The 16,287-nt window shown below is 32.2% G+C and overlaps 1 protein-coding gene across 1 annotated transcript in view; it reads right to left on the bottom strand.

Annotated features, from left to right (window-relative positions):
* Positions 1 to 16,287, bottom strand: part of CALCRL (calcitonin receptor like receptor) — a 38,051-nt gene that overhangs the window by 21,400 nt on the left and 364 nt on the right. The window contains exons 2-5 of the mRNA XM_069469861.1: positions 14,270 to 14,405; positions 12,085 to 12,195; positions 11,871 to 11,983; positions 10,347 to 10,438 (exon numbers count right to left, since the gene is read on the bottom strand). Of these exons, the coding sequence (XP_069325962.1) occupies positions 10,347 to 10,438; positions 11,871 to 11,983; positions 12,085 to 12,195; positions 14,270 to 14,405 (452 nt within the window). The remainder of the gene's footprint in view (positions 1 to 10,346; positions 10,439 to 11,870; positions 11,984 to 12,084; positions 12,196 to 14,269; positions 14,406 to 16,287) is intronic.

The following is a 16,287-nucleotide window of genomic DNA, read 5'->3' as shown; positions in this document are numbered from 1 at the left end:
AAATGAAGTTTTGATTCTGAAGCTCATACTCTTTTTGTTGCATTTTGGGTTTTTGGGGGTCAATTAATAGAAAATTATTTATTTTGTTCTTTATATTTCTTATCCCCATTTCTTCAATTTAAAAACTTTTCAGTTTTTGACATCTTAATGTTCCATCAGCAAATGTTAGCAGCATAATATCCAGTAATTCCTGATTTTTGTTTTTCCTAAACTAAAAGGATGCTACAGTTTTGAGGGTTTAGTTTGACTTTCTCCTCATACATAGTTATATCTGTGGATATGGTTAGGAAAATAAACTATGTCTGCAAGAGTGGAAAACCAAGTTGCAAAATATATTATGACTTTTGGGATAAAAATGTTAGTTATTTTTATTCTCCATTTCAAATGACAAAGTTTTAATCTATTCAAATAACTATATAATTTTTACACCAAGCAATGGATCCTCAGCTTTGTTAAAATGATTTATTGTCATTCTATTCCAATGAAAATTTAGGAATGCTTAAATAGCACTTATATTTTAATTTTCTCAAGCAAAAAGATTAATTGTACTCATAAAAAAGTTGCATATTTTTAAAAAAATCAACATGAATAGAAATATGTGATTTTTAACATGGATTTATAACTTTAAATATACATATTATTTAAAATAAGACCAAATTCTCTAATTTAATTAGTGTATTTATATTTCCATACCTGGCACTCTCCTTCATAAGCCAGTAATAGTGATGATCTTATAGAGCAACTGGTTTTTGTTAAAGCAAATCTATTGCTGCTTGTGCTACTCTGTCCTTATTCAAATCTGATACTCTAATGTGAAAATGCAATTATTTCATTATATAATTACAGTGGACATATTCTAAAAGTTTTCCAAGCAAGACTTATATTTTTCAGCTCTTACAACATTCAGTGTGAGGGGGATGGAATTTTTAGTGCATTTGTTAAAATTCATTAACTTGGTGGTAGAGTCAGTGATCAGGGTCTAATAAAACGTAAAAGCTATAGGTAAATAAACAATATCTAATGTTAAGCTGGAGGAAGCCTGAAATACATACCACAGAATAAGATATTAACGACCACAGTGCATAACAAATTTACAAGGAATGAATGTACCATAAGTGTTAAGAGAGCAAGAATGATGCTGGGTAGGCAGTGGCAGGCATACTATTCAGGAAAACCGTAGACAGGAAAACTGTAGACGACTGTTTTTGAAATTAGCCCTTGTCAAACCTCTGACAGTACAAAGCTGCAGGTTTTAAATAAACTACTTAAGTGAAAGTTGCCAAAACAGGTACATTATAATGAGTTGTAGAGCAAACTCTACAGTTTTCAATGTAGGATTTCTTTCACTATTTTAATATTATAATTAGTTGCATTTAAATATGATTTAAAGATTAAATCATGCATAATTTTCAGGAAAAAGTTGTAACAAAGAAAAAAACTATACTTGCTCTAATTCAAGACGTATATGAAGAAACTAAAAATGAGAGTTCATAATATTGTTTAAATATAGTCAGATATAATCCAAGAAAAAAAAGTAAGAATCTGGGTAATTAGTCCTGAAAAGCAGAAATACAAGGACTGAATGGCTATTTTAATAAGTTAAATTGAGAATATTTTGGCCTACTCACTGGATAGAGACTTTTATTTTTTTTGCTGAATTTTATTTGGGACCTATGGCAAATACTTAGAAGAGATATTGTCTATATAATTGCAAATATGCAACTTGGCTTTTAACTGTTTAGAATCAGTGTCCGAAATGTCAGCAAAGAAGTTCTTTCCAAAAAAAAAAAAAAAAAAGCCACTTTTTTTTCTGTACAAGTAAGGTAGATGTTATATGTTCTCTTTTATGTGCAAGAAGATGGAGGCTTTTGTCTGGGTTGAAAGTAAGAGCAAAGTTTGCTATGCTCTCAGACTTTAAACAGTAATTAAAATATAATTTGTAACTAATTCCAGTAAAGTTCATTTTTTTTTTTTTTTTTATCTAAAGCGTTCTGCTTTGTTTTTCCAAGGATCATTATGAGTAAGTCATTGCCTCTCAGGGCTTGGCAAACCCCAAAGTCATGTCTCTTTCTCTTTTACCCTGCCTTTCTGTTAGTTTTCTTTTTATCCCCTGCTCTATTTCTTTTAATTGGCTCTAATATAAAACTGAAGTATATCTGGTGAGTAGTGTTTCATGTTCTCTGTTTCTAATTTAAAGCATAGATGGGTAGTAAACTTATCTCTTTGTAAATAAAAAATAACAAACAGTACCCTAAATCAACTTTTTGTATGGTTCTTGGTTTTTGTCAGGGTTGATCAGTGACCCCCAATTACCAACGGGCGGGGGTGGGTCGGGGGAAGTTTCTTATACCAAAGACTAAGCAAGGATGACTGCTGAATGAGGAACTGGGTTAAGAAGTAGAAAATATATGCTGATAGATATTTGTATACACAATGATTTTATGTAAAACATCAGCTCCTCTGGGAATTGTTTTCAGGTTAGTTGAAATAAAGCTAATAATTTCTGTTGTCCCTGACTCTATAAGAACATGCTTCATGAACCATTTAATTTCAGCATTTTCTGAGGTGGTCCTGGTCTTCCTTGGATCTAGCTGGAGACTCTCCCACCTTCTTTTACACAGATGTTTCTACTGATTAGAACTTTAGGAGCCTTAGTCTAATGCTTTTCTTTGTTCATGGAGAAACAAAGGTCAAACAAACTCAAGTGACTTGCTGAAGGTCAGAGATAAGGCATGGTAAAGTCAGTCCTAGAAGTAAGCTTCGAAGCCAGTTTATGTCTTCATTCCTTAAAAATTTATTGATTCCCTACTGTGTGCAAGATCCTATGCTAAGCCCTGGGGTGTGTAAAGAAACAAAGCAGAGATGATTCCTGCTCTCACAAAGCTAACTCGGTGATGTTCTTTCCATTACTCCTAGTGGCTTTTCTAGTAGTTTTTCAAAGTATATATTAGAAGTGTCTAAATTCAAAGACCACAGCTTCTTCAATATGGATTCAAGTATAGAGTAAGCTACATGGTATCTTGTAGTCATATAAAAAATCTTATTACTTTTGACTGATTTACTTAACCATAGGTTCTTCTGACATGATTATTATACATTATTATTTGATTTATAAAAGATGTTCCTTCAATGTTTACTTATTTTTCTACATGAACATTATAACAATTTCTTTATAAATGTGGTATATCTAAAACTAAAAGTCATGTTCTTTAATTTGGTTTTTAAAGATCCTACTGTTAGGTAAATACCAGGGATTCCGGGTCTCCTAGGGATGAAAGTGGGTGCTGTTGCCCGCATCTTGGTCCTGCCCCACCCTAGTCCTGCCCTGAGGTACTGCCATACCCGGGGGAAGAGGGAACACCATATGAATCTGCCTATCATAACTCAATATCCCAGCTGCAAAAGAATGCAGAAGACTCTCTAGCCCACAGGCCAAGCAGCACAGGTACCATAGAGTCCAGAAATTGAACTAGAACAACCCGGATGTGTAGTCAGACTCGGGTCATGCAACTCCCAACTGTCCAATCAAAGTGGCTCCATGGTGACCTCTGAACCACGAGGGAGGTCCCAATCTGGGCACTATAAAACAAGATGCAGATCATAACTGGGCACCTTTTTTGCACCCTTCCTTTTGTTTTCCCTTTGATGCCACAGTGGGTCTGGTCGTCATCTGTAGCATATGTATCTTGCTCTGTAAACCTATATCTTGCTCTTGCCCTATAATCCTATCTTTCCCTCCTCAATAAACCTCATTTTTGTGCTTGCCTAACTTTGGCATGTCTGGTCATTCTTTGACCATGGGCACGCCAAGAACCAACATTTCAGACTAAAACCTGACACTACTGGTATAATGTGTCTACCAGGGCTAATCTATATTACAATCTTTTAATAGATGAATAAGAGTGCTAAAAATGCCAATAATAGATAACATCTTCTGAACGAGACATTCTGCTTAACACTGCATCTCACTGATAATACTGCCGTTATCTCAGGCCTAGAACAAATATGGTGTAGATACTAATATAATCTGCATTTTGAAGATGTAAAATTGAGGATTAGGGAAACGAAAGAACTTCCTTCATGTGGCTAAGCAAGTATGCGACAAAGGTTGATTTTGAGACCAGCTCTGCCTGTCTAGAGAACACACTCTGCTATAATCATGTCTAGACATATAAAAAGTATCTAAGATGCTGTTTTCTCATGTTTTATGTAAGGCCTGAGAATGTATCATAACAAAGGAAAATGATTAGTAGCTTTTCTTCTTCCTGTTCAAAATCTCTGTTTTTTAAAGATGATTAAAGTCAGCTAAAATGACTAAGCCAGATAGAAAGAACACAGATCGGGAGGAAGCCTGAAGAAGTTAGCTAATTAATTAGAAAATACGTAAAATTAGGTATTCAACTAAATAATGTCTGCATTGCTTAGGGTTTACAATCTCTACCTGTTGAAATTCTACCCATCATTGAAGAATTTGTTTCAGTGAGAGTATAACCTCAGGAAACTTCTGATTCTGAGTCAGAATGAGTCTTTCCTTCCTCTGTGTTCCCAAAGGTCTTTATAGCTCCATAATAACACTTGTTTTTTACCTTGTATTACTCTTATATAAGGGTGATGTTGGATAACTACATAAGTGCAGTCTATTTGCCTATATGATTGATATGACAAAATCAGTAGCTCTTACCATTTATTGAGAGGTTCGTAAGTGCTAGGTACTGTGTGAGTCTACTTTGCCCAGTATTTGTAAAAAAGCACAGCCCATTATAAAAAACAAAACAAAAACAAAACTGAGCCTTATTTAAAAGCAGAATCCGACTAAATCCTAACTATTAGTAAATGGTGATGACAAGATTTGAATATATCCCACGTTTTAATCACTGTCTTTCACTATCCATTAAAACTATATTGCACCTGAATTCAAGTGTTTACCTGTCATACTAACTCACCATTGAAATATTTGGTTTTTTTCCTTTAGTTCACTATAGAGAATAGTTAATTGTACTTTTGGTATAAACTTTAGATATAACCAAGGAATGACTTGAAAACTTTATTTCTAATTTTATGTAGAGGCCAAGAACCAAATTTCTTAACGTTGGCAAGATACTTACTTGCTTTAAAAAGGTTTTGTCTATGTAGCATGCTGTACATCTTTTTTTTTAAACCATGGAGATTTTAGCAAATATTAATAACAAATACATGTATTTATTGTATACAGTGATCTTTATTTTTTAAAAAAAACTTGTCTTTTTTTTTTTTTTTTTTAAAGTGAGGACCATATTTGGGACAACAAAATTTCTGGCATCTCTTTTGGAATGAGAACTGTGTCTATAGATTGCATCTTTAAAGCTAATTAGTATGTATACACATAATTTTAGTTTCAAAAAAGAAGTTTTTCATAGATGAAGTAAACTAATTCTGAAGTTCTCAATTTTAGTCCTTCAATTAAAATTTAAAATTAGCTGTGAATATCAATTGAATAGTATTTTTAATAAAACATACATTAATATAGATATAAATATATTGAACATGATTTAGTTCAATTTCTAATCAATAATAAATTTAGCTGATCTGTGTAGATTACTTTTAGCTTGTAGAATACTTTAACAAATACTAACTTCCCTGATATTGAGATTATGTATTTTGATTAAAAAATTAACTTTCATTATAATCCTTTTTACTAAACTACTGCTTTAATCATTAACTCTTGGGCTTGAAAGGAGCATTAAAGATCTTCAGGTCCAGCTATGAACCCAATATAGGAATCACTCATTTCAACATTTCTAATAAATTGACATCTAATTTCTGAAAGTGACAAGAAGGTCAATTAGTGGTTCATTACATCTTGTTTAATTGTTATTTTCTTAATTGAGTTAAATATTTTTTTCTCTCCTTGTTATGCAAGCTATTCCCAATTCTAGTCATTTGGTTTCTTCACGTCATATATTGTGCCCCCTATATTTTGTTTTTTCCTGTCTTAATATCCTTGGCATCTTGACACTCTGATCAGCTGATACTGTACTCTTCAATTTCTTCACCATCCTGATAAGCCAATTCTTAGGACATTCTGTTTTCCTTTTACATAGTGAACCAGGTGAGTAAGTGGTCTGATTAGAAGTTTAGAATCGAATACTATACACTTATTGGTGTAGTCTGGCTTACAACATTGTTTTCACTTGGCAGCCCCACTATTGCCTCATTAGTTCACAAGTGAGCATTTGTTCCATTAAATCTTAGGCTCTTTCACATGAAGAAGCTTTGTTAATTTTGCATTTGACTTTATGGACTCGGTTCAGGACTTACTTTGCTAAATTCAAACTTGTTTGGGACCATATGACTTGGAATTCCAGGAGACTATTGTTTTCTTTCTGACTACTGGTTTTGGCATGCAATATAAGCTATTCTTAACTTTATCTCTTTCAGAAATTTAATGGGCTTAGAGATTTTGCCTTATGACATGCAATATAAAAAGAGACCATTTAATCTGATGGGTCTCAGCTGTATCTGTTTTTAATTTGCAGAGATGGTGGTCTTCCAAATGGTAATTAAAATTTTACCCTATGTCTACTGTCTTTAATTGGAGTTTCAGAAATGTTACAGTAAGCAATTCAGGAATATTTCACTGAGGAAACTATGCTAAAATTTAGATCTGAAAAATCAGTACATTTAACTAGACTAGGGAGGAGGCAAAGAGAACACGTAGGGTACGACAATGATTTTGATTTTATATGAATTGTAATTCATATTTAGACATAGGCTGTCTAAAAAATTTAAAGCAATGAATGATAAAATCAGATCTATATTTGATCTAAATCTTTGAAATATTATTCTGGCTGCATTGTTTCAAATTGAATAAAGACAGAAAGTGAATTTGTTAAGTCTAGATAGAGCAAGACTGCTGTTGATGGCAGTAGAGATGCAGCAAATATGGGAGGGATTTCAAAAGGTTAAGTCCATAGGGCATGAGGCAAGAATGAGGGAGGGAAAAGGAGAAAAAGGAGTCACAGACTGCTCCTAAATTTCTGGCTATTACAACTGGATTTTGGGCAGTGCCACCTGTAAAGATGGGTCTCTCTGAAAGAAAACCAACTCTGAGATAGGAGGGAGTGGATGTTAAGACTTTGTTTTGAACATGTTGATTTTGAGATACTTTTGAGATGATGTGTCTCAAGAGCCATAAAAAGATATATACCCTTTGACCAAGAAATCCCAAGACTTGGGGTATGTAGCCTAAAAAAAATAGTACAAAATTGGGAAAAGTTATCTTTGAAAATGTCCATTGCAGTGTTTTTTATTAATAGAAAAAAATGGAAGCAATGTTAATGCTCAAAAATAGAGAAATTATTTAATGAGCTTTTATAAACCTACTAAATATAATATTATTTAGCTGCTTAAATGGTTATTTTAAAACTAGTAACATACAAATTATAATACTATTATGAAAATAGTTAAGATAATTTATATACTACAATTAAAACTGTAGAAACAAATGAATATGAAATAAAACTGGAAAAATATTAGAAATTGCTTGATGTTAGGATTATTGTTGTATTTATATCTTTTATTTATTTAAAAATTGGTAACATGTACATATTGTTTTCTATTTTTAAAAAATATTGTAAATTTATGCACAGATCTTCTTTCTGAAGACCATAGTTTGTTTTAAACTAGGGTTTGCATTCTATTTCCTGAGGTTAAAAATATTTAACCATGTCACTTTTTTTTCCAAGATTTGTAAGACAGTCTTTAAACCCTTTTGATTTATAATTTATGCCCTTAGGGTAGAGGCTAATCTACTTTATACTCAGGCATAGTCATAAGGGTCTTCACATTTAAAAAAATGTTAGTTAATATTAATTACATTTAAGTTAATTCTCTGTGTGTGTAATAGTACACAATTTTCATGAACTAAAAATATGAGTTCTAGAGTACTGCATAGATGTTAGAGCAACTAGTTTTATAATTTATTTTAAAGAGATGGGGTCTCGTTCTGCTGCCCAGGCTGGAGTGCAGTGGCACAATCATAGTTTATTGCAGCCTCCAACCCCTGGGCTCAAGGGGTCTTCCTGCCTCAGCCTCATCTAACTGTGGTGGCTCAGTTTTACAATTTTATTGCATCAGCTATAAGAGTCAGGAGGCCATACTTTCAAACTTAGACATCTTGTATTTTTAAATTGTAAATATTTTGTTTATAGGAATAGAGAAAAACATGAACTATTTCTTAAACTGTTTGGTTATCTTATTATGCTGAATGAGAATTTGAAATTTTAATCTCATTTTGTGTCTTTAAGTTCACTAACTTAAATATTAACCCAGTTTTATTGCCATATTTTTCCAATAAGTTAGCATCAACAACTTCATCAGGTGGTATAAATAACATATCACTTTGGCTCTGAGGATAGTGTTTAAAAATGATCTCTTTGGGAAATGGTTTATTTTCCATTCTTTAGAACAGATATTTTTAATCTATTAGAAATCATAATGAAATTTACCTACTCCAAATATAGCAGCTATTTAAAAAATCTTGTGTAATATAACAGTGTATTCAAGAGTAAAGGCATGAAGTTTTAATAAGCTGTCCATAAGCAACTGATGTGACATACTAATTATCAAGGCAGTGACTGAGAACTGGCAGTTAGTTGTGAGCAAGAACCACTTGGTAGCTTGTTGTAAAATATAGTATATTAAATTCTTCAAGAAATATTTTCCATATTTTAGGATAAAAACTCTTTCCAACTAATTTAAATACATTTGTACACAGTTTACAAAAGAAAATATCACATTTAAACCTGTACACAAATATTTAATTTGCTTTATTTAGAGTGTTTATTTTTTTTTATCATCTAATGGCGGCCAGATAATGTCATAAAACAAAATGCTATTAAAAAGTATCCTTGTAGATTTCAAAAAAAAAAAAAAAAAAAAAAAATAATAATAATAATAAAAATAAAAAATAAAAAAATGAAAATAAATAACTGATGTTGATTCTTAAGAAGGGCAGATTTTCAAAAATGGCAACTCCGATGCAATCTTTAGATCTCATGATTTTGAGCCCATGAGAGATAATGGTTGATTGGTTGGTTTATTATTCTATATATTCTGAATATTTAATGGACAATGGGCTAAAAGCTTGTGCTCAGGTTACATATGGACTGGAAATCCAACTGTCTGATAATTTCCGAATTTGGCTTATTTGTATGTGCTGCTACTCCAGATAGTTCTGTAGCTGCTAATACCCAAGATGACTGTTGATGCTTATGAAGAAGATAACAACAATGGTGATGAAGATTCAATGAAACTTAGCTACTTACTCTTGTCACACCGCATTCTATAGTTATTATTGATGATCAAAATTATGAAAATCATGTTAAGGCATAAAATAATGCATGATTAGGAATTTACCTTTCTATAAATTAAAAATCACTTGTTGATTGGTTGATTCAAGAAATTGGAGCTGACTCTTCCTCCCCCAAAAGAAGTGAATTTCAAGTAAAATTGAAAGTATAATTTAACCTTTTTAATGACAAGGAAAAATAACCTAACCATAATATATTTAGATTATATTTTCAATAATATATATTAAATGCCATTGCTATTATTTGCAAAAAACTCCAGTTCCTATAATGCACTTGTATACTGATATTAAATTTGATCAAAATATTGAACATTCAATTAAGAAGGCCTACAATATTTGAGAGTTCCCAAAACAAATACAGTTAGATTTATAGATTGGTTTGGGCTCCTTTCTCATTACATGACTTTGTTCTTATATGCCCACTAGTTTTTGTAAAATTGGAATTAAGATGTTTCATCAGGCTGGGCGCAGTGGCTCAAGCCTGTAATCCTAGCACTCTGGGAGGCCGAGGCGGGTGGATAGCTTGAGATCAGGAGTTCGAGACCAGCCTGAACAAGAGGGAGACCCCATCTCTACTAAAAATAGAAAGAAATTATCTGGCCAACTAAAACTATATATAGAAAAAATTAGCCGGGCATGGTGGTGCATGCCTGTAGTCCCAGCTACTTGGAGGCTGAGGAGTAGGATTGCTTAAGCCCAGGAGTTTGAGGTTGCTGTGAGCTAGGCTGACGCCACGGCACTCACTCTAGCCTGGGCAACAGAGCGAAACTCTGTCTCAAAAAAAAAAAAAAAAGATGTTTCATCAATCTCCTGTACATATTTTATAAAGCTAAGATCAACTTATTTCAATTTATTTTAAACATTCAATTTATTTTAAGCACCTATATTATAAATCATATATTTCATATATTTTGTTGGCACATAACATAAACATACACATGACACTGCATTTACCAAATACAACTGGTAAATTTTAAAAATATTTTTATATACTTACTTGAAATAAAAGAAAATGCCAAGTGAGATAAGTAGTGATGCAATAGATAATCCATGTCCAATTATAGTCAGGTAAAACAAATTCAGTGCAGTCTATAATTTGTACAAATAAAGAAAATTAGACTTATATCAATACTATGAGTATCTATAATCCTACATGTGTAAAAGCTCAAATACAATGGAATACATTTTATTTTTAAAAAACATGTGATCTGATAGCCTGGCCTTAAAACAATTAGCTTGCAAACAAATAAATACTTGAAAACATCTGGAATGAAAAATATGTATGGAAATTTATCAAGTCACATCAAAATTTACAAACTGTACTCTTTTGTTTAAAAAATTAGAAGTCAAATTTTAAATCAATGAATTAATACTTTCATTGATCTAGGTTGTAAAATATATGACACTAGCATTTTATATTTTTATGTACCTTAAATCAAATGCTACTTGATGAATTATTTTCTTCAGACTTAAATACCACGGAAGGTTTTCTTTCCCCACTGGGTTTCTCTTTTTCCTTTGGCAAATTTGAATCTCAGACACAAATCTCAATACAATAACTTATAAGTTCCTATGATCTGTACAAATGTCTTCCTTCTACTGGTTTTGACTTTTTCTCTTTTATTTTTATTCATCTGCATTCTGTTTATTTGTACCCTACCATTTTATTGTGTATTTTTATAATTCTCTTCACACCCTCCTCTGAGTAAGCATAGAATACATGGTTTATAAATACAACGATAGCTAGAAGTTATCAAGTGCTTACTATGTGCTACTCTTCTAAGTATTTTTCTTGTGTTAGGTCAATTCCTACGAAAACCATGAGGGTGTGATCTATTCTTACTTTCATTGTACATGTGAGGGGACTGAGGCAGAGAGATGTTAAATGGCTTTTGCAAGATCACACAGCAAGGAAGGGGCAGAAACAGGAAGTCAGATATCAGGCTTCACAGCTTTAATCACCGTGACAAACTGCCTCTAAATACACACATGTGAAATATGCAAGCATTTTCTATCAAAGCTTTATTATTGGGACAAACTGTGATTAACGTTGACTTGAATATGTGGCGTTAAAAATGGGAACGTGAACGCAAGTGACCTAACAGTCAGTCAGAATGAAAGTCCTCTGTCTGAGGGACCAGATTGGGCTGTTTAAACCCTGCTGGGTTTATCCTGTTTACTTGAGCACAGATTCAGAGGTAATTCTAGAAATTCCACTACAAATGAAAGTTTTCCCTTTTCTTACACTTTTAAGGTATGTTTTCTTTGGAAAACTTGAAACTCCAATACTGAGACATTGACTTGTAAATCCACTATTACCTAACAGGATTGCTTCCTCTGTGTAATGACAAAATCAATAGTAATTCTTTCCACAGATATTTTTCTTCATTATTCTTCTCAAATTGTATTATGAAAGGTTTTATAAGGGAATGGGACACAGACTAAATTTTCTCCAGTACTGTATTGGACAAGTAACTGTCTGAATCGATAAAGTCAATTTAAATTCACAATTATTATGTACCTTTACTTTCTCGTGTGTGTTCACATTACACTGGGTATAATTTGTCCATGTTCTGTTGCTCGCTGGATGTCTAAACCAGTTTCCATCTTGGTCACAGATCTTTGTAACTTTTTCTTTAAAATTAAAATGGAAAAGAAGGAAGACAGTAATTTAATTAATCTAGAGTTTGTTAAATAGATGTCAAAGAGGTATGTAAATAAATTTCTGCTTTTACCTGAGGGATCGAAGTCTTGAAAGTAATCAGGGCAGAGCTGCATTGATTCGGTTCCTGCCGCAACGTCATTCCAGCACAGCCATCCATCCCAGGTTCTGTTGCAGTAAACTCCTTGAGGGGGACATAAAAATTAGGGATAACTAACTGCCTCTACTTTTACATAAAGATATAAAGTCTTAAGTGTGGTTTCACACTGAGATAGAATAAAGGCTGTCTACTGGAAATGCAGATATTATATGAAAAAAATCTATAGCTATCACTGGCTTTTTACCAAGTAATTATTAGAATACCTAATTTCTAGGTTAAATTTAGAAATATCTAAATATATATAAAGTTTAGATTTAATTCTAATTCTGAAAGGTAACTATTTGTTTCATAAATCAAATAGTCTTTGTTGGTTGTCCTTAACTATAAAATAGTGATTAGTGTTCCTGCACTTAAAATTCAAAAAACATGGGAATTGGAAACACATTTTATTTTAGAAACTGTATTCTTAGGGCAGGCTGTAAGTATTTTCTGAAGCAAACAAATAATAGTACAATATTTCCTATTACACCATTTTAACCCTGAAAGATTCTTTTTTAGGCCTCTCCACCAAATTCTAACTCTTTGATCCTTTTCTTTTAAATGAAGTAGAACGTTTAATATCTCATATTTTTCTTCAACATGAAAGAAAAACCTCTTAAATTAAAAAATATGAAGTTTTTTAAAGGCATAGAGGAATTAACTAACCAATGTTCCAATCTTCTAACAGTGTATAATCAGAGCAAGTAATTTTTTAACTTGTCAGATACAGATAGAACCCTGAATGCTAAATGAGACATTTATTGTTTTTAAAAGATTTGCACAGCAATCTCAGAATTTATCTAGCTTTTATGAAAATAAAACAAAATTTCAGTGGCCTGAAGGTCCAAATAATTTGAATTAAACAAAAACAAAAACACCTCAGATAATTAGTTTTTTCTCCTGTGATTTTCAAACAATTATTTAAATAGTTTGCATTCATATATTACTAAATAAAAGACATTTTTATGGCCTATCAGAAAAAATTTTCTTGGTATAGTTTTAGAAAGCCTCTCAAATCTGTCCATATTATATCTCCAAAAGAAGCTATCTAATTACAACACTGGCAGCATGACAGATTGCAACGTCTACAATTTTTCAAAGTGTGTTTTAAAACATTTGAGTTAGATGTGAGTAGGCATTCCATTTAAAAAGTTTCTCTGGTGGAATGGATTTTGGAGACACGAAGTTAAAACAAAAACAGTTTTTTATTGCAAGACTCTCTAGAGTATTTAAAATTAGAAGTGCATTATGAAGCTTCAAAAAAAGGTATTAGGCAGTGATCCTGAACTTATTTTACCACGTAAGTATTTTATTATGAAACTCTTACAGAGATACTCCTATTGTTCAACAATTAAATTTAAAATCTACTTTTAGATATATCTAGATTATTTGGAAGAATTTAAAAAATTAGAAATGTCTAAAGAGTATATTTTGCTGTGTTTCACTGTGAGTTTTCTATTTTATATTTTAAAGATAATTCTGTCTTTGGGGTTTGTCAGATAAAATATAGGATCTCTTTTAGTTTTGCTAATCTGTCAAGTCTACTTGTATTGCTCATCTTTTTATCTTTGGCATCTAGGTAAATGTCTGGGGCTTAGTAAGCACTCAATAAATGTTACAAAAGAAGCAAAAAATATCTTAATGGAAACAGAAGCACTGAAAAGTCATTAGCTTTGCTACCAAATTTACTATGCAAAGTAGGTGAATTATGTTTAAAAAAAGTACTTTTGTAGTGATCATTTTATTATGCAAGCTCTGATCAAGCAGGTTGTGCAAATACAAATTACATAAACCGAAGGTCAACTGTCATTCATTTAATTAAAGACGTGTCTTTGTTTTAATATTAACACTTATTTGATTTTAAATATCTTTGTGCCATAAAAAGAATGATACTAAACAGATCACTGTCACATATTTTTCTTAGATTTTTTTTAAAAAAAGATACATGATGTCATAAAATGTTCTTCACAAACAAATAATTAAAATTTCACACATACCAGAAAAACTAGCAACTAACCCATTTTTAATAATGGACCTAAGGAACTCAGAATGATATAATGGGGGTAGTTTTCTTTTAAAAATACATGAAATTCATTCAGAATTAAATAGTCATGCTTACCTTCTGCTTGTTGAATGGGGTCTTGCATAATTTTTTGGTAACATTCATATTGAGCTGTCATGATTTTATTTCTAGTAACCCCCAACTCAGTGAAGTCATCAAGGCTTTCTTCTTCTGATTCTGCTCTGATAAGAATCTAATGGATTTAAAAACAACAACTTCAGTACTGTGCAAATATCTTTGCAGACGCAGTCTGTTACAGTGGAAAACAGCAAGTGTAGTGATGTACTGAATGATAAATTGTCTCTCCTAGGAAAAATTCCCAATTTGTATTTTTGCCGATTTCCATAGTATAAATATCGCCACCATGTCCTGTTTCAAACAACCAATAAGACATCACCAATGGCAGAGTTGGGAAGTACAGTTGGCTCTTGGAAGCTTGCGGTAGTTGGCTCCAGGACATCCCTAACCCTGTGTTCTGGAATGTAGACAGAACTGTACTGTAAAATCTGCTCCAACATTTTTACCTGCTCTGTGAATGTAGACAAGATATGTACTGCCCCCTTCCCTCAAGCCTCTGCTTTATTATAAAATAGTATAAAATAGCATGGAGATAACAGAGGGGATTCATCTGGCACATGCAAAACATACAAAATTTGTTGCCATTGTTATATGTTGATAATCAAAATAATGGCAAGTTCATTTATGATGTTGGTAAATACAATTTTTATTGTATGTCCATCAATAAAGGTTTTGGAAAAGTTATTTATTTATGTTCTTCCAATTTAATAGCACTATTTTAAGCTTCACTTCTACTTTAATTTCTACATGATTTTTTCCCCTGATTTATAATGAAGCCTGAATAAACCTCTCTTCAACCTATTCCCCTTAATTTTGCATTACTTCTTTTAACTATCTTTCATAAACAGTTATCCTCCTACTCTTCTTTTGTCCCCACATTCTTGATTTTCTGTTTTATAGCAGGAAGTTGAACTTAATAAAGTCAAAATAATAATATTCCCTTACTGTGTGGTACCACTCAAGTTTCAGCATCATGTGCTCACCAGTTAACCTTAACTAGTTCATTCTTTGATCTGTTTTAACGGCCAAATCAGGATCTATACAGAGTAATGATGCACAAGTAATAAATGGAAATTTAGAACATCAAGAAAAGTAATATTTTTAAAAACCACATAGCTCCTGTTCTCATGAAATTTGTAGAATTGCATAAATCAATATCATTTTTAATTCTACTTGAAATAAAGAATCAGATTTATACACCGTCTTGAATGGATTCAAGAAAAAGGGTGACAATTTCATAAATTACAATAATCGGTTGGTAATCTGTTACAGAACTACCTACAGGGAACCCATGTTCTGTGCAACTCACTGATACTCAGTGGAGAGTGTGAGCTGAGGAAACAGGAGTCCTGCTTCTTGAATTCAAGTCAGTTGAAAGATAGCATTTAGGAAGTATAGAATTTGGACTGCAGCTAGACTCGAAACTATTTTCAAACAGGAATGTAGTCTTGGTTTTTTTTTTCTTTCTCATTTATGTTTTCTGTATGTTTCTTGAGTTTTTCTTACTTCCATCTTTGTGGAGTTTGCTTGGAAACACCACAGGGAAGTTATTTGCTGATATAGAATTAGGTGACAGTATGTCTCTTGATTTCTTATATTTGTGAAATAAGTGCACAGTCACTTTTAATTTGAGGCAGAGAAAAATATGAATAATACATTACCACAAATAAGAATAAAATTCAAATGTATGAGGCATATGGCTCCGCCAACAGAGTAATTGCGTTTTGGACACTGTTTGTATACCTTCTATCTCTCGTCCCACTTCCCCAACATATATATGTGAAAGTGCATGTCAGTGTGCACACACACACACGCATCTGCCCAAAATTTAGCACCAATGCCTGTTTATTTGACTGAATGGGTAAGGAAATTTAAAATACAGTGCATGGTGCTGAAATGCCTTTCAATCAATATATGTCAATCAATTGGCAGAATGGGAGAAACATTAATGGAAAAATCACTTTTTTAACAGAATCAACAAGCCAAGTTGAAAATAT

The sequence above is a fragment of the Eulemur rufifrons genome, chromosome 1 (genome assembly GCF_041146395.1).
Source record: "Eulemur rufifrons isolate Redbay chromosome 1, OSU_ERuf_1, whole genome shotgun sequence".
Lineage (NCBI taxonomy): Eukaryota > Metazoa > Chordata > Mammalia > Primates > Lemuridae > Eulemur > Eulemur rufifrons.
The sequence above is the reverse complement of the archived record's forward strand: the minus strand, read 5'-3'. Positions and strand labels throughout refer to the sequence as shown.